This window comes from Sorghum bicolor, chromosome 9 (assembly GCF_000003195.3).
Source record: "Sorghum bicolor cultivar BTx623 chromosome 9, Sorghum_bicolor_NCBIv3, whole genome shotgun sequence".
NCBI classification, from domain to species: domain Eukaryota; kingdom Viridiplantae; phylum Streptophyta; class Magnoliopsida; order Poales; family Poaceae; genus Sorghum; species Sorghum bicolor.
This window is the reverse complement of record NC_012878.2, coordinates 1,164,372-1,185,695: the sequence shown is the minus strand read 5'-3', so window position 1 is coordinate 1,185,695 and position 21,324 is coordinate 1,164,372. Positions and strand designations below refer to the sequence as shown.

General features: G+C 45.1%; 2 protein-coding genes across 4 annotated transcripts; one reads left to right on the top strand and one right to left on the bottom strand.

Moving 5' to 3' along the window:
- LOC8068676 (outer envelope pore protein 16, chloroplastic) lies at positions 467-4,032 on the bottom strand. Of its 3 annotated transcripts, none has more exons than XM_021448376.1 (6): positions 3,775-4,032; positions 3,501-3,704; positions 2,771-2,802; positions 2,266-2,299; positions 2,079-2,146; positions 467-972 (listed from the first exon to the last, which is right to left on the bottom strand). In XM_021448376.1, the coding sequence occupies exons 2-6, from the start codon at positions 3,664-3,666 to the stop codon at positions 832-834; spliced, it is 441 nt and encodes a 146-aa protein (XP_021304051.1). In that variant the 5' UTR covers positions 3,667-3,704; positions 3,775-4,032; the 3' UTR covers positions 467-831. The 3 variants fall into 3 exon arrangements, with proteins under 3 accessions (XP_021304051.1, XP_021304050.1, XP_002439146.1); XM_021448375.1 differs by having other exon boundaries at positions 3,501-3,686; positions 3,775-3,935; XM_002439101.2 differs by having other exon boundaries at positions 3,501-3,786.
- Positions 8,123-13,062, top strand: LOC110430577 (disease resistance protein RGA2-like). Its single transcript, XM_021448374.1, has 4 exons — positions 8,123-8,374; positions 8,467-8,566; positions 8,662-8,798; positions 9,334-13,062. Exon 4 carries the CDS (start codon positions 9,362-9,364, stop codon positions 12,842-12,844), a length of 3,483 nt encoding a protein of 1,160 aa, XP_021304049.1. The 5' UTR covers positions 8,123-8,374; positions 8,467-8,566; positions 8,662-8,798; positions 9,334-9,361; the 3' UTR covers positions 12,845-13,062.

Genomic DNA, 21,324 nt, shown 5'->3' with positions numbered 1-21,324 from the left:
TGGGTCAGAATGCATTTTTTTGATATTATAAAAGAATTCACCATATTTTTTTAAAGGTCCAGGTTTATATTAATAAGCAAGAAATAAAGTTGCAAGGCTACACGCGCGCGAGGAGCGCTTGGATATACAGATCTCTCTTCCCCCAGCCAAGACCCACATGGAACTTTTTTTTTTTTTGAAACTACATGGAACATTCATTCTTTAACCTTCATCAGTGTGAAAACCGCACGTAAGGCTTTGTCCTCAGTCGCTGCAACTACTTCTCCACTCAAACCAAAACATCACCCAAAAAAAAAAAGATCGAGGAGGAAAATAGGACTATCGCGATAGTGAGGGAGTTAAATTGAACTTTTTTTTTTTGAGAATTTGGGCTTTTTTTTATTCACGTCCGTGTAGCCAAGAAGCATGCAGTCACTACGAATCACTGACATGGCCCAATTTATCTGATATCAGTGAAAGATCAGAATTCGTAACTCATCATCATTACCATCTTATTTTCTGAGGAAAAGTTCAGACACTTGCTTCTCATGAAGATCCATCCACTGGCATAAAGCACACACGAAGCCCAATTTGTCCCCAGTTGCTGCAACATGCTTATAAGTTCTCCTCCACTCAAATAAACCATCACAGAATCACAGTGACCAACTGACGACTGCAAACCGCAAAGGTAACGAAAAAGGTTGCTCAGGATATCCACACGAAGAAAGCACGGCCGGTCAGAAAGGAAGACTGAAGATGGGTGGTTTATTGAACTGGACATGGATCCACTGAAGAAGTACTTTATTCTTATTGTACGACAATGGCACTGCAAATGCAGTTGCTCTTGCTCAACTAGGTAAGGCAGTTGATGAACTCGACAGCTGTTGCGACCGCCCCAGCGGTAATGGCATCCTTGATGATCTTGTCTTTGTGGTTGTTGCTGGCACCAGAGATCAGAGCACCAGATAAGGCGCCTCCTATCATCGCATTCTTCTGCAGGGTCATGAGAGCAGAAGGGGGATTAGAGGACACCAACAAATGACTCAAAACATGGGTGGAATGGACTGGTTACAGATTCAACGTTTTTTTTATGATGCAGTGGTTATTGGTTCCGAATCACAACAAAAATGTATGAAGACTGAAGACCTATACGTTCTAAAAAAGACTGAAGACCTATCTTGTTCTAGTCTTCAACATAGATGGAAATCAGTAAAATTTCTGATAATCATCAGATGTTACAAGAATCACGATGTATGAGGTGCCAATGCCATACAGATCTTCAACCTTTAGAATTCCTTGTGAGCCATTATAAAAGATCGTAATTCCTCGTGAGCCACTGGAAAAGTTCAGCGGACTCCAGCGCCACTGCTCCAAATATTTTTTGCCCTCCAGGCCATTGCCGCTAGATTGGGCTCAGGTGTGAAAAGTCAAAAATACCCTTAGGTGTAAATACACTGTTAATTTTTTTGAGCATATTAATGACTTCAAATGGAAAAACTCAAAACTAAAAAGTTACAGATCTCATCGAGATCTACAATTTTCATATAAAAATTATTTTTATTTAATTTCGCAAAAATAGATATGTTTTGATATGTTTAATATATATCTTAGAAAAATTATATCTTTTTTGCGATATTGAATGAAGATAATTTTTTATACAAAAATTGTAGATCTCAATGAGATACAACTTTGTAGTTTTGAGTTTTTCCATTTAAAGTCATTAAGATGCTAAAAAAATTAACAACATATTTACACCTAAGGGTATTTTTTGACTTTTCACACCCATGGTTTGACACCGTTAGAGCATAATCTAACGGTAGTGGCCTGGAGGGCAAAAAAAATTTGGAGCAGTGGCGCTGAAGGCAGTCAAACTTTTTCAGTGGCTTACAAGGAATCGTGATATTTTACAGTGGCTCACAAGGAATTCTCTCTTATTCATAACTATTCATAGAAAAAAAATGTTGCATACCAGTAAAATGACCTAGATTTCAAACCGGCGTGCTACTTTTCACCAACAAGCAAGCATAAAGAGATCTCTTTGAGATGATGTTCAATTAACCACCATAAAACTAAAAGATTCATACTCAGGTAAGTCTTACCCAGTCATTGCGACCACGGACCCTTTCCACGCCATACACCATGCCCACATAAACTCCAGCAACAGTACCTGCATGTTAGACAAATAAACATCTGAATTAGTCACATATAAATGAAGAAGGGAAAGAAGAAAACAAAACAGTATTTGAGTCTGAAGCGACAAAAGGCACAAATTGGTCAATTAGTTACCCCAATATGCACCCTCCTGGCACATCTTCTTCAGCTGCATACATATTGAGAAAGTGTATCAGTTTGATGTGTAAACCAGAATAACCATGGTGTTACCATCTTGTCGGGTGATGTTTAAACTCTTTCTGCTTAATGAAACACACGTCTGTTGACGTGCTCTCAAAAAAGAAAAAAGATGTGTAAACCAGAAGTTGCTCACTGATTTTTCCAGTGATGCAAGATGCAAAAGAGGTGCATGGTTTTAGTTCATCATTTCCAGTAACACATTAGAATTCCTGAGATGACTGTACACTGGATTGGGACTACAACTACAGATCCGCAGTATTCGTAAGTAATGATGTAAATCACGGTCCAAATTTAGGAACTGGACAAGCGTAGAATCACCTAACTGGCAATGCCTAGGTGATTGGACAACGATATTTAAGATATATCCAAGTCAAAAAAGGGCCTGAAGGAAGAAGTGTTGAAAAAACAGAGATATAAAGGTTGTGGAGGTATGACTTACGGCATGCTTAACCTTGTGCTTTGAAACATCCCCTGCAATGAAACAAAAGAAGTTTTGTCATAATAACTTCTCCTGATTGCCACTAAAATGTAGCAAAAAGTGTATGATTTCCTTGGCAGTAAACAACAGGAATACAATACTGCTATTATTCTGAAATAGCATTGATTAAACTCAAAGTTGAGGCGAGTCTTCAGTAATAAGATCCCCTGAGCTAATTAACGACCATTTGAACCGTCTCGGGCCCAAGGTTGGGAACTCATACTAGCGTGTATATATGAAGTGAATCTATCTTCAGTAACAAAATCAGATTTTCCTCGTCATTTCAGTCATTCAATCGTGACTGAATGAAAAAAGCAGGCTACAGAAATGTGCAGAAAAACTCAATAGAGACTGAATGTGAGATATGCAGGCTGCACTACAAATTTGTTTCGCTCTCTGGATTCACTTGCAGAGGCAGAGAGACTGCAGTCCATTGTCCATAATCCCATATTACATCATGATTAATAATATATTAATATGCGTAGAATGAGCACGATGACGGACGACCAAACATTTTGGGCGCAACATAGTATCAATCTTTGAAATGCGTGTGGCAAAATCGAAACTTTTCCCATCTGACAAGGGTTCCTGGGCTGTGGAATGCAGCATGACTGAAATACTGAATACAAATAAAGAAGAAGAGGAAGGGGAAGAATGGCAGCAGAGGCAGAGAGGCGGCGAACGCACTCACCCCTGTGGAGGCAATCGAAGGTCTCCTCGGCGGCCACCTTGCAGGCGCCGACGGCGCCGATCTTGAGGAAGCCGTCGACGGTGCGGTTGAGGAAGGGGTTCCCCATGTCGATGACGACGTCGATCTTGGGCGACCTGAGTGACCCCGAGAAGCCGCCGCGGGGCATCCTGGCCTCTCCCTACCTTCCTGGCAGTGGCAGGTCAGCTGTGAGACAGTGTGAGACTGTGAGAACTGAGAACTGAGAAGGAGGATCGCCTGGGCTGCCTGCTCTCACCTCGGAGAAGATAAAGAAGCGGAGATTGGACGGTGGCTCCAAGGACACGAAATCGGCGGCGTGCAATCCCCACACGGCCTATTCACCCCTGCCCCCTGGTTTGCCACTGCTACGAGGGGCCACAGGTCATCGTCTCGCCTCTCGTGAGGCCCGTGCGTGCGATGCGACTCTATGGATGGATTGGTCTTCTTCCTCGGCGTACGTTGGCGTTGGTGTGCTGTACTGGCACTGCTGTTGGATCATCATCAGGCCGCCAGCGCCAGGGACACGAACGAATTGAACGATCGCGAACAAATTAAACGAGGGATCGCGTCGCGTGTGGTCCGTGCAAGTGCAAGCATGGAATGGACGGCCCAGAATGAGCACGCCTACGTGCAAGCTATGTTTTGGCAGGACAGTAGGACACCACCCACGTTAGGATCCCACTACTCATCATCAGCTGCTAGTACACCATCCTCCTGCCAGATGAGTTCGAACTGAGCGTTGTTTGGATCCAGAATTTGTTAATGTTAGAAATTTAGACATTTTAATATTTGATTTAATCTAAAAAATACACATAAAAATATGGTGGCATATAGGTGTATATGTACGATTTTATCGCTACTCAGATTAGAGATAAACATTGCAAATACTGTAGACATACTGAAAATATAATATAATCATTTAGAATTGTACCCAGAGGAGGGACCAGTGCCGAAGGCACCGGCGGCTCCATTCGCACTAGTCGACATAGTGCGTTGCTTGAAGTAGCGGGCCACAGTCGATGCAGGAAGGATGTTCGTAGTGCAGTCCCGCGAACGTCCACCAGGAAGAGGACGATGTAGATGATCTCGCGTGACCACCGAGAAGAAGCCGATCCAAGATAGCAGAAAGTAGTCGATGTCGCCAATCCGATGTAGCAGGAAGAAGCCGATCTCCACACCTGGGTAGGTGTCTCGATGCAAGGCGTCGGGTTTCAGAGGCCTGCTCTCCCGATCTCTGTGCACGCAGAGGTTCGGGACGAGAATGAACCAGAGAGCAACTCGACAGGAAGAGATGAGAGAGGACTGATGTGTTGTGTCTTGCAGAGGGAAATAATGATACGGAAAAGGAATATATAGGCCAGAGAGAAAACGCTAGAGTTAATTGCAATTAATCACAGTTAATTGCCTTTAACTAGACAACGGTCAGATTCCGATTCTCCTCTCTTTCCTTATTCACCAGGCATAAACGTACTCGCACGACTCAGCTCGGCGGCGGCGGCGGCGCCCACGCGGCACTCTATTTTCCTTCCTCAACTTCTCTATAGGAGCTATTAAAGACCGACTATTTAAGTTGAGTTAACACATAGTCAACAACAATCAATCCGGTATTAAACCGTTTTCATTATAGCATTTATTATGGGCCCTTGAATTAATCATTAAATAGAATATGGGCCAAACACCCACATAATATCCAACAGTTAAGGCCTTATTTAGTTCTATCCAAAATAAAAAAAACTTTTCAATATTCTTCACCACATTAAATTTTACGGCGCATGCATAAAACATTAAATATAAATAAAAATAACTAATTGCACAGTTTATTTATAATTTATAAAACAAATCTTTTGATTTTAGTTAGTCTATGATTTGACGATAATCATCAAATATAAACGAAACGAAAGTGCTTAAGTTTGATCGAGACACATGGGTCGTTATTGATTGGTGCGGCGTATACTCTGGTCAGACCCATGGGATACATGTTTACGATGATAGGTCGCTTGTATAGTTGTATGGCACTTTGGGTCTATCTCTCTGCTCATGCAAAAAAGTCCCTCCATTAGCTTGACTTCTAAGATAAGTAATACTCAATTCATTCTAAATTATAAGACGTTTGATCTTTTTAACACCAAATTTGACCACTCATCTTATTCAAAAATTTATACAAAATATCATTTTTTTTATCATAGCTTTATTTATTAATAAAAGTTCTTCAAAAATAACTTAAATTTAACTATTTTTATATAATTTTTTTGAATAAAACGAGTGGTCAAACTTGAGGTAAAAAAAATCAAACCTTATAACGGAGGGAGTAGTTTTTTTTTTGGGTTCTTCTCCGGAGCCAGGCTGTCGGTTGACAGTAGTTATCTAGATAATGACATTATCAGTGCACGACTAGCATGTATTAATTGATATTAGTGTATTTTAAAAAATATATTAAGGAATAATATGATAAATTAAGAGTAATAAAAGATAGTTGGTGAGACTAAGGTCTTGCTTAGATCAAATTTTGGATTTTGGCACTATAGCATTTTCGTTTTTAGGCCTTTTTTAGTTCTAAAATTTTTTGAGAAATCGACACTGTAGCACTTTCGTTTGTATTTGACAAATATTGTCCAATTATGGACTAACTAGGCTCAAAAGATTCGTCTTGTCAATTTCTACCAAACTGTGCAATTAGTTTTTTATTTTCGTCTATATTTAATACTCCATGTATGTGTATAAAGATTCGATGTGACGGGGAATCTAAAAAATTTTGCAAAATTTTTTGGAAACTAAATAAGGCCTTATTTGACAAACATTATCCAATCATGGAGTAACTAGGTTTAAAAGATTCGTCCTGCGATTTACATGCAAACTGTGTAATTAGTTTTTGTTTTCATCTATATTTAATGCTCCATGCATGTGCCGCATGATTCGATGTGACAGGAAATTTTGAAAAGTTTTTTTTGTTTTTGGGATAAACTAAACAAGGCCTAACCAGATGCACATTTGATGAACAATTGATGAACTAGCTATTGTCACTAAATAAAGTATAATGTAAGGATTTGAAGTATTTTGCTATCTTTAATTCTTTTCAGTTGTCTATGAGATAACTTTGAAAGTATAAAATTGAGTTGACGTAATTAGAAGCTAGGTTTGAAAAATAAGCAAGATTTATTTGGGTTTTTTTAGAAACCGGAGGAGTCTCAGCCCCTATAGGGATTTTATTGAAATAAAAAAGTTTAAAAAAAGAGACAAAAAAGTGCAAAAGTAAGGCCTTATTTAGATCTATTTTTTTATTTTGATATTGTAGCACTTTCATTTTTATTTAACAAATATTATCTAATCATGCATAGAGTAACTAGGCTTAAAATATTCGTTTTGCAATTTAGGCAAACTGTATAAATAGTTTTTGTTTTCATCTATATTTAATGCTCCATGCATATGCCACAAGATTTGATGCGACGGAGAATCTTGAAAAGTTTTTGGTTTTTTGTGTGAACTAAACAAGGCCTAAGAAGGGGCCTCAAGGCATACCAAAAGAGAGAAAAGAAAATTATAGAGTCTCCGGTCAAGAGTCCAAACTTAGGCTGCTGATCCATGAATTAAAATCTGTTTATAAGCTCTGCTTGATTCTAAACTCTGCCACAACATCCTTTTGCAGTTCACATGGATTTTTTTCGTGGATCAATCACACTGATGGAAAGTTTAAGGGAGAGGAAGATTTTGGGAGATTGAAAAAAAAGATCAAGAAAGAGTACTAGAAAGAGAATATGTTAGAGCTTATTTTTCTTCCTTAATTAACCCCTTTTATTATTTGTAAGGCTGTTTAGTTGAGGAGCTGAAAAGTTTGTAGGTACTATAATACTTTCATTTTTATTTGGCAATTATTGTCCAACTATGGACTAATTAGGATCAAAAGATTCGTTTCGTAAATTACAACTAAATTGTATAGTTAATTATTTTTATCTATATTTAATGTTCTACAAGATTCGATGTGACTGGGAATCTTGAAAAGTTTTTGGTTTTTTTAGTGAACTATAGATTCCTGTCACATCGAATCTTGTGGTACATGCATGAAGCACTAAATATAGATAAAAAATAACTAAATGCACAGTTTATTTGTAATTTATGAGACGAATCTTTTGAGTTTAGTTAGGCCCTATTTAGTTTTCCACCTAAAAAATTTTCATCCATCCCATCGAATCTTTGGACACATGCATGGAACATTAAATGTAAATAAAAAAATAAACTAATTACAGAGTTCGGTTGAAAATCACGAGATGAATCTTTTAAGCCTAGTTAGTGCATGATTAGCCTTAAGTGCTACAGTAACCCACAGGTGCTAATGACAGATTAATTATGCTTAATAGATTTGTCTTGCAGTTTCCGGACGAGCTATGTAATTTGTTTTTTTATTAAACCCCTCCCAACATCCTTCCAACATATCTGATGTGATATCAAAATTTTTTATCTCCAATCTAAACAGAACCTTAGTCCATGACCGAACAATATTTATTAAATATAAAAAATACTATAGTATCTATTTTATAAAAAATTTTGGAACTAAACAAGATAAGGCCTAACAGTTTGTGAGCCTCACAGTTTGTAGGGAAGAGGATGGATTTTCTGGATCCACTGTAGTGGATGCTCTTGCCACGCGCTTTCTGAGGCGAAAAGCAATCATGCTCTCACTCAAAGCAGGCATCGTCCGGTGCTCAGTCGCAATCGATTGCTTTCCTCTCTTCGTTCGTCTCCGCGGAGTCTCCATGCGCGTGAGATGTGAGCAGTGAGTTCACTGACCATCGACCTCCGCGCACAACCCGACTAGGGGCGGGAGGCCTCTCGTCGTCGCCGCCGCCGCCGACGCGACCGAGGTAATCAGGATGATCTTTGCCTGAATCCTGTTTCTCCTTCTCGTTGGGTTCAACCACCTGCTCATTTTCTTCATCACCTACCTGCCTTTCAGATCTGCAGGTTTCTCTGCATCCTCGAGTGAAGCTGAAGCACCGAAATTCCATTTCCTCTTTCTCGTTGGGTTGTAGCCTCGCCGCAGTTGTTGAGTTTAGGTACTTAATCTGCTTTGGTTTAAGCAACACGCACAATCTCCCCTGGTCATTTCTTCGATGACCAACTCATACTTTTTTTTTGGTGTCAATCCCAGTGAGCGTCAAGCATACTGATTCCCTTCACCTCTTTCACAAGAAGAAGAACAAAAGGCCCCTCATCTGGTGGCATCAAAGTGTCATACTGTCGTTGCTCTGCTGCTGCTGCTGCTGCTGCTGTGTCCTCCTTCACCTGGTATGCAAATTAATTTTCCATTTTGTTTTCACGCCGATCGGTCTACTAGATCTATTTTCCTGCATCCAAACGACTTTCTGTGTTATCCATATAAGATATTTAGCCGATACAGACAATATTTGTCCATTCAGTTCGAAATACATAATCTGCAAACCACTCATGTTGTACATGTCCCATCTGGGGTGACTTCACTTAATTAGAGGGTACAATTGGGGCAGTCAGAGGGGATTAGATGGGAAGAACAACAGCCCCCTAGGGCAGGCTGCATGGCAGCAGGGTGCTGCAGCTGGCCTCGCGCTAGAGAGAGGACATGGCCGCTGCGTCTGGACCGGGCGGCGGCGGCGGTGTGACCTGTAACTCTCAGATATTTTGTCGGCCGTTAATTTATTCCAGAGTTGAGAATTATTATTGGAACATTTCTGCCGCCACATTTCCTAAAAAGTTATTTTTCCTAAGAAACATTACTGTTGCCACCTAACTAGTTTTGGATTTGCGAAACTCAATCTAACCGCTTGTTTTTCAATTTCATCTGCAGGGGTTTAGGCAACAGTTTCTTTGACATAATGAGTGGGATGGAGGCTGCTTTAGCATCTGGAGTGTTGAAGGCTGCAGGCGACAAGCTAGTTTCACTGTTAGCCACTGAGTTTGCTGCCATAACCGGTGTAAAAAGAGATCTCTGCCAGCTCCAGGATATACACGCAGACATTACAGGCTGGCTGTCGGCAGTGCATGACAGAGCAATACAGAGTGAGACACAGTCTCACTGGGTGGTAAAATTGAAAGATGTGGCTTATGACATTGACGATATACTACAAGAAGTCCAGCTAGAAGCTGAGAAACAGAAGATGGAAAGAGATGATGACAAGAGTGGTATAGCTGCTTGCTTCTGTGCAAAACCAAAGTCATTTGCATTCCGATACAAGATGGCTCATAAGATCAAGGCAATCAAGGTTAGATTTGCTGCAATCGTCAAGCAAAGAAGTGATTTCAATACTTTAGTTCCAACAAGGGATCAACATGTTGGTACTAGGTACAAGACAGTTGGAGAGATGACCTGGTTGAGCAAGGTTCCAGAGTCCAAAATACCCCTTAGGGATCAAGAAAAGGATGAAATCATATCTAAGCTTGTAGAATGTAATGCTGGAGAGAACAACATGATAGTTTCTATCATCGGATTAGGGGGGTCAGGCAAAACTACTTTGGCCAAACACATTTGCCATGACGTCAAGATAAAGGAGCACTTTGGAGGTGAAATATTCTGGGTCCATGTGTCTCAAGAGTTTGATGTTCAGAAGCTAATCGGCAAGCTATTTGAAACGATTGTTGGAGATAATTCAGATCGTCATCCCCCACAGCACATGGTCCAAAAAATCTCCGAGAAGTTGAGCAATAAGAAGTTTCTTCTTATCCTTGATGATGCTTGGCATGAGGACAGACATGACTGGGAACAGTTCATGGTGCAGCTAAAATGTGGCGCACCTGAAACAAGGATTGTGTTAACCACTCGTGATCGAAAGGTTGCACAAGCTGTGGAATCAAGATATACATTTGAGTTGGCATTCTTATCAGAGTCTGAGAGTTGGAACTTATTCCTGAAGGGTTCTGGGTTGGCAGAGCAAGATTTGAGCTGCGATGAGGTACAAGTCGGAAAAGAGATTATCAAGGGATGTGGTGGGGTGCCGTTAGCAATTCAGACTCTTGGAGCAGTCCTTTGTGACAAGAAGCAAATAAGTACGTGGAGGGCCATACGAGAGAATAATTTATGGAAGGTTCAGAGTATAAAAGACAGAGTGTTTGCATCCTTGAAGTTGAGCTATATTCACTTGGCAGATGAACTGAAGCAGTGCTTTACGTTTTGCTCCATATTCCCGAAGGGCTATGGAATCCAGAAAGATCGTTTGATTGCCCAGTGGATAGCTCATGGATTCATCAATGCAATGAATGGAGAGCAACTCGAAGATGTCGGAAGAGACTACTTAGATTCTCTTGTAAAAGTCAGATTTCTTCAGGAAGCTTATGGGAGCAGGAATACTGATATATACAACATGCATGATTTGATCCATGATCTCACTCGACAGATACTAAAGGATGAACTGGTGACTTGTGTACCAATTCATACAACAGAAGAATTTACTCATAGGTATAGATATTTATCTTTGACTTCATTCACTGAGAATGTTGACAAGGGCGTATTTGACAAGGTCCGTGCTCTATATATCTCTGACAGTAAGACATCTTTTGATACCACAGTGAAGAGTAGTTGCTGTATGCGCAGTGTTGTTTTGGACTATGCAATTGATACTCCGTTTTCACTATTCATATTAAAGTTTGAGTATCTTGGGTATCTTGAAATCCATAATGTTAGTTGTACAACAGTTCCGGAAGCTATCTCGAGGTGTTGGAACTTGCAGTCACTCCATTTTGTTAACTGCAAAGGTTTCGTGACATTACCTGAGTCTGTTGGAAAGCTTCGGAAGCTAAGGACTCTAGAGTTGCATCGGATTACTGATCTTGAGAGTTTGCCTCAGTCCATCGGTGACTGTTATGTTCTTCAGTGCTTGCAACTATATAAGTGCAGAAAACAACGAGAGATACCAAGCTCTTTAGGTAGAATTGGAAACCTATGTGTACTTGACTTTAATGGTTGTACGGGTTTGCAAGACCTGCCAAGCACATTATCCTGTCCTACATTGCGTACTCTGAACCTTTCTGAAACCAAAGTTACCATGCTACCTCAATGGGTTACATCGATTGATACTCTGGAATGTATTGACCTTAAGGGATGCAATGAGCTACGGGAGTTGCCTAAGGGCATAGCAAACTTGAAAAGGCTCACAGTTTTGAACATAGAGCGTTGTAGTAAACTGTGCTGCTTACCATCAGGGTTGGGACAGCTGACCCGTTTAAGAAAGCTGGGATTGTTTGTTGTTGGGTGTGGTGCAGATGATGCGAGGATCTCAGAGCTAGAAAACCTTGATATGATAGGTGGTCACTTGGAAATTACCAACCTTAAGTATTTGAAGGATCCAAGTGAAGCAGAGAAGGCTTGCTTGAAGCGGAAGAGTCACATGCAACGCTTGGAGCTGAACTGGTCTTTAAGTGATGCCGAAGAAGAGCTGGTGTCAGATATGGAACATGATTGGGGTGTGCTGAACGCTCTTGAACCACCATCGCAAATTGAGAGGTTGGATATCTATGGTTACAGAGGCCCCTGCCTGCCAGGATGGATGATGAAGCAAAATGATTCTTCATATTGTGAAGGTGGCATAATGCTGAAGCAAACTATCGCATCCCATTTCCTTTGTTTAACTTTGTTAACGCTAGTAAGATTTCCAAACTTGAGGCATATGAGAGGATTTGTTGAGTTGCCTTCACTGAAGACCCTTGAGCTGTTGGAAATGCCTAATTTAGAGGAGCTGTGGACTACATCAAGTGGTTTTGAAACTGGGGAGAAAGAATTGGCAGCACAACATCTTTTCCCTGTCCTGTCCAGTCTACACATATATGGCTGCCCAAAATTAAATGTGAGCCCCTACTTTCCACCATCGTTGGAGCGTATGACTTTAGGCAGAACCAATGGGCAGTTGCTATCCACTGGAAGGTTCTCCCATCAGCTGCCCAGCATGCATGCGTTGGTCCCTCGCCTCAAGAGTCTATGGCTAAGCGAAGTTACAGGATCATCATCTGGCTGGGAACTGCTGCAGCACCTCACTGAGCTGAAAGAGTTGTATATTGACACGTGCAATGACCTGACACAGTTACCAGAGAGCATGCGGAACCTCACCTCGCTTGAACATCTCGACCTGTCATCAGGTCCTGCACTGACGGTGCTGCCGGAGTGGATTGGACAACTCTCTGCGCTTCGTTCGCTTTATACCCAGCATTTCCCTGCCCTTCAATACTTGCCCCAATCCATACAACGCCTAACCGCTCTTGAGAGATTGGTCATTAGTGGTTGCCCTGGTTTGGCGGAGCGTTACAAGCGAGGGGAAGGGCCCGACTGGCACCTTGTCAGTCACATTCCTTGTGTGGAAATCTATGCGTGAATACGGCAAATGCAACCGTTGGTACATTCTGCTGCCTGTAAGACTATTACCGATGCATTGTATTATTAGTTATATTATCATGTCCATCAACCTACATTCATATGTAACTAGCAAGGTGGCCCGCTAAAATGGCGCCGGTAGCTAGGGAACTGAAATATCAAACGCACATGCGTATAGAGTTAAATATATTTGATGTCTTTGATGTCGTAGTTGTTTTATGAAGTGGCACATGTGGTTTGCATGTATATTTTAATTTTGACAAAGATTGTACGATCCCTTTTTTTATAGAACTAGATGAATACCTTACGGGTTGCTGCAGGAGTTTAAGAAATGATATTTTGTGAACGACAAATGCATTAGGGTAGGAAGTGCGAAAGACATTATTTATAATTTGCACAATAGCATGTGTACGTACATCACGCAACTGCAACGGGATCGACCCATACATTCTACAAAAAAAACTCATATAGGGATGTGGGACACCAACAGTTGAGAGCAAGTAGAAATCGAGATGATGTTTCTCATCAAACAGGATAAAGAGCCTGAGAGAAAAAAAAAATACTATTTAGTTACTATACAATGTATATGATGTATGTCAGAGGTTCATGTCAGCAAAAACTAAAAGAAACACTGGATAAATAGCAAGTAAAAAATTAAAAATAATTCGTTTTACTTAAAAATTAACAAAATTGTATAGGATGGGATTCAGCAAGAATTGAGAGGAAGCTTTGAAACTGGATGACAAAAGTTTGTGATTATGCCTGGCTGCCAGCTGCTGTAGAATTGTGCAGAAAAGGATCCGCCTCTTGAGTCTTGATCATTGGCTTCTGTCATCTTGGAACGGATGGGGCAGTTCATAGAAGAAGCACCTAAACTCTACTGTGAACGTAGGAGTAGTATATTGATGTTGCCTGTTTGGTATGCACGGTAGACACTAGCTGATGAAATCGAACGGACAATAACTGAGGAGGGAACGATGATGTGGAGGGCTGTGGAATAAGAAAAATAGGCTAGTGAGTTTTTGCTTTATATTTTTTTTTAAGATCAGATTTTTAGGTCTCCTTAACTTTTAAAATTGTTTGTTTCCACTATGGATGGTTTTGGACAGCAATAGTTAACATGGCGTCAGAGAGATAAAATTGGGTTTATCCTTTTTAGTTAAAAAATTGGTACCACAGAAGATGTCTCTAAGCATTTAATTCTTAAAAAAGATTATAGAGACAGAATAGTATAGAAAAATCTACATAATATACTTAGATCTCCGCTTCAAAAAATAAATTTAGCTCTAGAAAAATAGATTTAAAAAAAAACTAGAAAATTTCAAAAACACTATCATTGCTATGTAAACATGTTTAACAGGTCTACTTGGTCCCTGACTACGGCCCATAGTAAGTGATGGATCACTGTGTTGGTGTCAAGCCTGAATATGCATCCAAGAGTAACGCAATCACTTTGGATGTGTCCAGAGCAACATGTAAAAGTTACAGTAAAAACAGGGGGAACCCAGAAATAAGATCCATGGAGGTAAAGATCATTTTCACTAGCTCAGTCCTTTTTTTTAGAATTACACACTACAACACAGATGCTCACAATACGTACGCATACTCATCCCTATGAGCAAATTTACACAAACCCTACCCCTAAGAGCACCTTTGAAGTACTGAGCCGACATATCTCGAGATTCATGAATTCACCATTGGCTCAAAGTAAAATAAATATGGTATGACTATGTGTCGTGAAAGGGTTTGTCATTTTCTATGTAACTTTCTCTGTTGCCCCATACAACCACCTCATTGCATATGAGAAGTAGCTCCACAAAACTTTGAAGTGCTTGCCTTACAATAATATGACTAATAGCATCTTACACGACAGTACAATAATATCACACATTTATACTATTGTACATTAGTCAGAGTATAAATGAAGAAGGGAAAGAAGCCAAAACAAATTATGTGGGTTTGAAGCGACAAAAAGGCACAAATCGGTCAATTAGTTACCCCAGTATGCGCCCTCCCTGCACATTTCTTCAGCTGCATACATATTGTGAAAGTGTATCAGTTTGATGTGTAGACCTGAAGTTGCTCAAAGATTTTTCAGGGATACACAAGCATGCATGACGCAAGATGGAAAAGAGGTGCAGGGGTTTAGTTCAACGTTTCCAGTAACACAGAATTCCTGAGATGACAGTACACTAGACTGAGACTACAACTAGAGATCTGCAGTATTCATAAGTCATGACACGTGTTTTTGGAATGTCAAGTAAATCACGATCCACATTTAGGAATTGCAAGCAAAGAATCTGATACGGACCTGTACCCTTCCCTTGGTCGAGCGAAGGTTGTATGTGTGTTGGGGGGCTGGGTGCGTGGCACGGCGGCGGGGCGCCGTGGTCGTGCGAGGAAGAAGAGAACGGAGGCGACGGCTAGGGCAAACTTCCGGCTCCCAAGGGAAGCCGAGTAATAAGATTTACTCTTGCTTAATTCTGTCCACAAGAATTACAACTCCTATATATGAATAATTACTTAAATTATGGAAATAAACAAATAAAGATAAATATGGGCTGTTAGCCTCTAACTCCTGTGCCTAAACCCCTGGCCGATGGTAGCTTTAGCCACTAATGGGCCGGCGCCTCCTTTGATACTAGACGCCGGTCATAACATCTCTCCTCGCGTCGACAAACAGCTCGTCCTTGAGCTGGACATCGGGGTATAGGGCTTTGAAGTCGTCGAGAGCTTCCCATGTCGCAGCATCATCCGGAAGGCCGCGCCATTTGACCAACAGCTGCCACTGTCCACGGCGTAGCTGCGCGCGCACAACCTTCTCCGGGGTAGGAAGCAGGCGCCCCTCGAAGCCTGGTGGCACCACCGCCGGCGTCACAGGAGGGTCACCACTCCAGTGCTTGAGCAGCCCGATGTGGAAAACATCATGGAGGCGTGTAGTCTCGGGCAGCTGTAGACGATAGGCCACCGACCCAATGCGTTCTAGCACACGGAACGGACCAACATAGCGAGGACGAAGCTTGCCCTTGGCCGGCGTCGCGAGCGTGTGTGTGTGGGGCGTGAAGAAGTTGGAGCAGCACCCAATCGCCCACAGCAAAGTCCACATCCCGATGGTGCTCGTCGTAGCGCTCCTTGGCGTGTTGCTGTGCCTGGAGGAGGCGCTCCCGGACCTCGACCAGGAATGCGTCGCGGTCCCGGAGCATGACGTCTGCATCCTCCGTCTCAGCCGCCCCCTCTTGGTGGGGCAAAAGGAGAGGTGGTGGGCGGCCGTAGACAATCTCGAATGGAGTCACGCAAAGTGCCATGTGGTACGACGTGTTGTAGCAGTATTCTGCCCACGGTAGCCAGTCGACCCATGAGCGCGGCCGGTCGTCGGTCGCACAACGCAAGTACATGGCGATCACCTTGTTGACAACCTCAGACTGGCCGTCCATCTGAGGGTGAAAGGCCGTGCTGAGCCGCTGTTTCACACTTGTAAGGCGAAACAAATCCCTCCACAAGTGGCTGGTGAAAACCGGATCGCGGTCGCTGACAATGGAGGTGGGAAAGCCATGAAGCCGCACAATCCCCTCGAAGAAAGCACGGGCCACTGACGCGGCCGTGTAGGGGTGGCTGAGAGCGATGAAGTGCGCGTACTTGGAGAAGCGATCCACCACCGTCAAGATGACCGACTTGCCATGGACCTTGGGAAGGGCGTCGATGAAATCCATGGAGATGTCGGCCCAAACTTGGGAAGGCACATCCAGGGGCTGTAGTAAACCGGCCAACTGTGTCGTGGGCGTCTTGTTGCGCTGGCACACACCACACGTGCGGACATAGTCTTGCACAAGCTTGCGGTCACCGGGGATGTAGAAATCACTGCGCAGACGCACAAGGGTCTTCTGGACACCATCATGCCCTGTAGTGTGTGCCAGGGTCACCACCTGATGGCGCAAGTCCTGCAGGTCAGGAACGTAGACGCGTTTCCCATGAAGGAGAAAGCCATCCGTGATGGTCCAGGACGCCACCAGCGTCCCAGCGGCCTGCTGCTGCAGGAGGCCGCGTGCCACCGGGTCCACCTGAGTGGCTGCCTGAATGTCATCGTAGAGGGCGAAGGACAGCCTGGACAAGGCGAGCGCTACAACTGCATCCTCGTCGCGTCGGGACAGCGCATCCGCCACCGAGTTGAGTCGGCCGGGGCGGTATTCCACCGCGAAGTCAAACCCGAGCAGCTTGCTAACCCACTGGTGTTGCGGAACAATGGAAAGGCGCTGGTCGAGCAGAAACTTCAAGCTGTAGTGGTCGGTGCGGACGAGGAAACGGCGTCCCCATAGGTACGACCGCCAATGCCGGACCGCCTGCACTAGCTCGATGAGCTCACGCTCGTAGGCCGCGAGCTTGACGTGGCGGGCGACGAAGGGTCTGCTGAAGAACGCCAGGGGACCCGACCCCTGGTGGAGAACAGCGCCAAAGCCTGTGCCTGAGGCGCCGCAGTCGACGACGAACTCGCGAGTGAAATCCGGCATCTGCAAAACAGGGGCTGATGACAAGGCCCTCTTGATGGTGTCGAAGGCCGCTGCCGCTTCCGACGTCCAAGCAAACGCCTCCTTGCGCAGGAGACGAGTGAGTGGTGCTGCGATGGAGCCAAAGTCACGGATGAACTTGCGGTAGTAGCCTGCAAGGCCGAGAAAACCACAGACGCCCCGAGGTGAACGCGGCGACCACAACCACCTTGTCGTTGTCCATAGCGACGTCGTCAGTAGAGATGACATGCCTAAGGTAGTCAACGGAGAGTGCCCCAAAGGAGCACTTGGACCTCTTGAGGTAGAGGCCGTGAGCCCTCAGAGCGGAGAAGACGAGGACGACGTGCTGGAGGTGCTCGGACCACGATGAGCTGTAGATCAAGATGTCATCGAAGAATACCAGCACGAACCTGCGAAGAAAAGGCCGGAGGACTTCGTTCATCAGGGCTTGGAACGTTGCCGGGGCGTTGGGGGCCCAAACGGCATCACCAAGAACTCGAAGTGGCCGTGGTGGGTGTGGAAAGCGGTCTTCTCGATGTCCGCCGGGTGCATGCGCACTTGGTGATAGCCCGAGCGGAGGTCGAGCTTGGTGAAGAAACGTGCCCCGCGGAGCTTGTCGACCACCAGGATCAGGAATTTGTCCTTGGACGTCCTGTCGTTGAGCGCGCGGTAGTCGATGCAGAAGCGCCACGACCTATCGGACTTCTTGACGAGCAGCATGGGGGTGGAGAATGGTGACGTTCTCGGACGAATAATGCCCTCCTCCAACATGGCGGCGCATTGCCGCTCCAGCTTGTCCTTCTAGAGCTGCGGGTATCGAGAGAGCCGCACCGCCACCGGCGCGGTCCCCGGTAGGAGGTAGATGCGGTGGTCGTAGGAGCGCACGAGCGGGAGACCACGAGGCTCGTCGAAGATGGCCACGTGCTGCTGTATAGTCCAACAGTGGCCGCTGCTGGTCGGCCGTGGCCGCCGCCAGGCGCGGTTGGTGTGAAGAAGCACCTGGGGGACCCATGCACTGCCACGTGACGCGCTGGTCGCCTCGCTAGAAGGAGACGGTGAGGGCCTCGAAGTCACACAGAAGAGGTCCCAAAGCCCCTAGGAAGTCCACGCCGATGATGAAGTTGAAGCAGCCGAGGGCGAGCCCCACACACGTGACGGGGAAGGACTCGCCGCCGATGAGGACGGGCACATCTCAGGCGATCCCCTTGCATGGAAAACGCTCCTCGTTCGCGACAGTGACACGGAGGTTGTTGCCGCCACGCGGAACAAGCCCCAGGCGGCGCATGATGAAAGGTCCTAATATGGCTAGAGGGGGGGTGAATAGCCTATTTAAAAATTCTACAAACTCACTAGAGCAAGAGGTTAGTTAATAACAAAGCGAAGCTTTTTGCTCTAGCTCTAATGGGGTGTTTGCAAGCCACCTATCCAACAATTCTAGTTGATATAATCACTAGGCACACAAGAGCTATGTCACTACTTACACTAGAAAGCTACCTAAAAGTTTCTATGCAAGTAGGTAAGCTACTCTAGTTTGCTGGAATGTAAAAAGAGATAGTTTGATTTTTATACCGCCGCGTAGAGGGGATGAACCAATCAATAATATGAAGTCCAATCACCGAGAGAAATCCAATGAACAATCACAATGGAGACACACAATTTTTCTCCCGAGGTTCACGTGCTTGCCGGCACGCTACGTCCCCGTTGTGTCGACCAACACTTGGTGGTTCGGTGGCTAAGAGGTGTTGCACGAACCTCGTCCTCACTAGAACACCACAAGAACCTACCTACAAGTGAGGTAACTCAATGACACGAGCACTTTACTAGAGTTACCTTTCGGCTCTCCGCCGGGGAAGGTACAAGACCCCTCACAATCACCGGGAGATGGCCACGAACAATCACCAACTCGTGCCAATCCTCCTCCGCTGCTCCAAGCCGTCTAGGTGGCGGCAACCACCAAGAGTAACAAGAAAACTGCAGCTAGAACGATCCCCAAGTGCCACTAGATGCAATCACTCAAGCAAATGCACTTGGAATCACTCCCAATCTCACAAAGATGTATAATCTATGAAGGAGATGAGTGGGAGGAGTTTGCTTAGGCTCACAAGGATGTCAAGTATGTTAGAATGCCAAGAGAGTGAGCCCCAAGCCGGACAAACACGTATATATAGCCCATCAAACAAATAGAGCCGTTGGCTCTTTCACTGGGCAAAACACGGGGTCACCGGACGCTCTTAAAGGGGCACCGGACGCTCAGCACCAGCGTCCGGTGCTCCAACGTCAGCCACGTGTCACCTTTTGAAACGCTCGTGTCAGAGTCTAACGGTCACCTGCAGAGCACCAGACGCTGAGCAAGTTAGCACCGGACCGTCCGGTGCTCACCGGACTCATGCGCAGATAGCTCCGCAAACTCGCAGGGTCACCGGACGCAAGCCACCGGACGCACCCTTAGCGTCCGGTGCTCACCGGACCCATGTGCAGAGAGGGTCGCAAAACGCCCGCACACCGGACGCGCACCACCGGACGCTCCAAGCTGCGTCCGGTGCCTATCGTCCGGTGCCTAACCCTAACCGAGTCAGGCAGCCTGCACACCGGACGCTCAGACACAGCGTCCGGTGCCTCTGAGCCAGCGTCCGGTGAGTGTTCCTCAGCGAGAAACACTCCCACGACTTCTCCAAATTTCCCACCGGCGCAATAGAAAATATGCACTTCATTTTCTCGAAAAGCGCCGAATCCGAACCCATCCTCTCTCTACTCTTCAAACTCCACCTCCTTCTCAAAGTGTGCCAACACCACAACGTGTAAACCAACAAGTGCACGTGTGTTAGCATTTTCACAAACATTTTCTTTGAAGGAGTTAAAGTTAGCTCACTAGGTTCTAAATGCATGCACATGAACAATGACACCTAGTGGCACTTGATAACCGTTTAGCCAAAGAATTCCCCTCTTTATAGTACGGCTATCTATTCTAAATGTGATCACACCCTCTATGGTGTCTTGATCACCAAAACCAAAACCCTAAGCAATACATTTGCCTTGAACTCCATAGGGTTTTGTTTTTCTCTTTCTTCTTATCCAAGTTGAGCACTTGATCATCTTGTGGTCATCACCTTCATTACCATGATCATCACTTGCTCCATCACTTGGCATATACCAACCTCATTAAGTCTACACACACTTAGTATAGAGATTAGTACTAGGGTTTCATCAATTATCCAAAACCAAACTAGGGCTTTCACATGACCGTGCCCTAGAGGAAGGTGTGGGTGGAGCCAGTGTCCAGTAGCGCGAGTAGGCATTCCCCATTGATGGTGATGGCCAGCAGCATGGTGTGGTAGGTGTGGATCCCTGCAAGAGCGTACACGGAGACAACTAGAGCACGAGCAGCAACGCCGTCTGGTGGCGCCATGGGGCTCTCGACAGTGGCGTCTGCGGCGTCCTCCGTCGCAGTGAATAGATCGTCGTCGATGTAGTCAGAGGACTCCAGGTAGAAGACATGTGGGCAGACGTGGCCGCGCACATACTACTCGTCGCAGTTGTAACAAAGTCCCTGGCGACGGCGCTTGAGCATTTCCGTCGGTGTCAAGCGACGAAAGGTGCGGGCGGGTGTAGCGGTGTCGGTCGGTGTCAGCGCAGTAGGCGTGGGCGCCGCGGCTGGAGGTCCTCCCCTAGCGGTGGGGCGAGCCGAAGCAATCGGCCGCTAGGGAGGGCGAGCGCCACGCTGTGCTGGTGCTGCGAGAGCTAAGGCCTTGCGTTCGAAGGCGCGTGCCAAGTACATGGCTGTCTGGAGGTCGCTAGGGTCGTGCATCTCCACGTCCACGCCGATGTGGTTAGGCAGTCCTCCGACGAAGAGCTCCGCCTTCTGGCGGGTGGAGATGTCCTGGGTGTGAGCCAGGACCGCCTGAAAATAGCCTGCGAACTCCTCCACCATGGAGTGGAAGGGCAGCTGGCCCAGCTCAGCCAAGCGAGTACCACGAATGGG

Excerpts from the sequence above, each read along its gene's own strand:
- LOC8068676 (XM_021448376.1), bottom strand. The coding sequence starts at position 3,666 with ATGCCCCGCGGCGGCTTCTCGGGGTCACTCAGGTCGCCCAAGATCGAC. Across the intron at positions 2,147-2,265 it reads CCAGGAGGGTGCATATTGGG|GTACTGTTGCTGGAGTTTAT; the intron begins GTAACTAATTGA and ends TCTAACATGCAG. Across the intron at positions 973-2,078 it reads TCCGTGGTCGCAATGACTGG|AAGAATGCGATGATAGGAGG; the intron begins GTAAGACTTACC and ends ATGACCCTGCAG.
- LOC110430577 (XM_021448374.1), top strand. The coding sequence starts at position 9,362 with ATGAGTGGGATGGAGGCTGCTTTAGCATCTGGAGTGTTGAAGGCTGCA.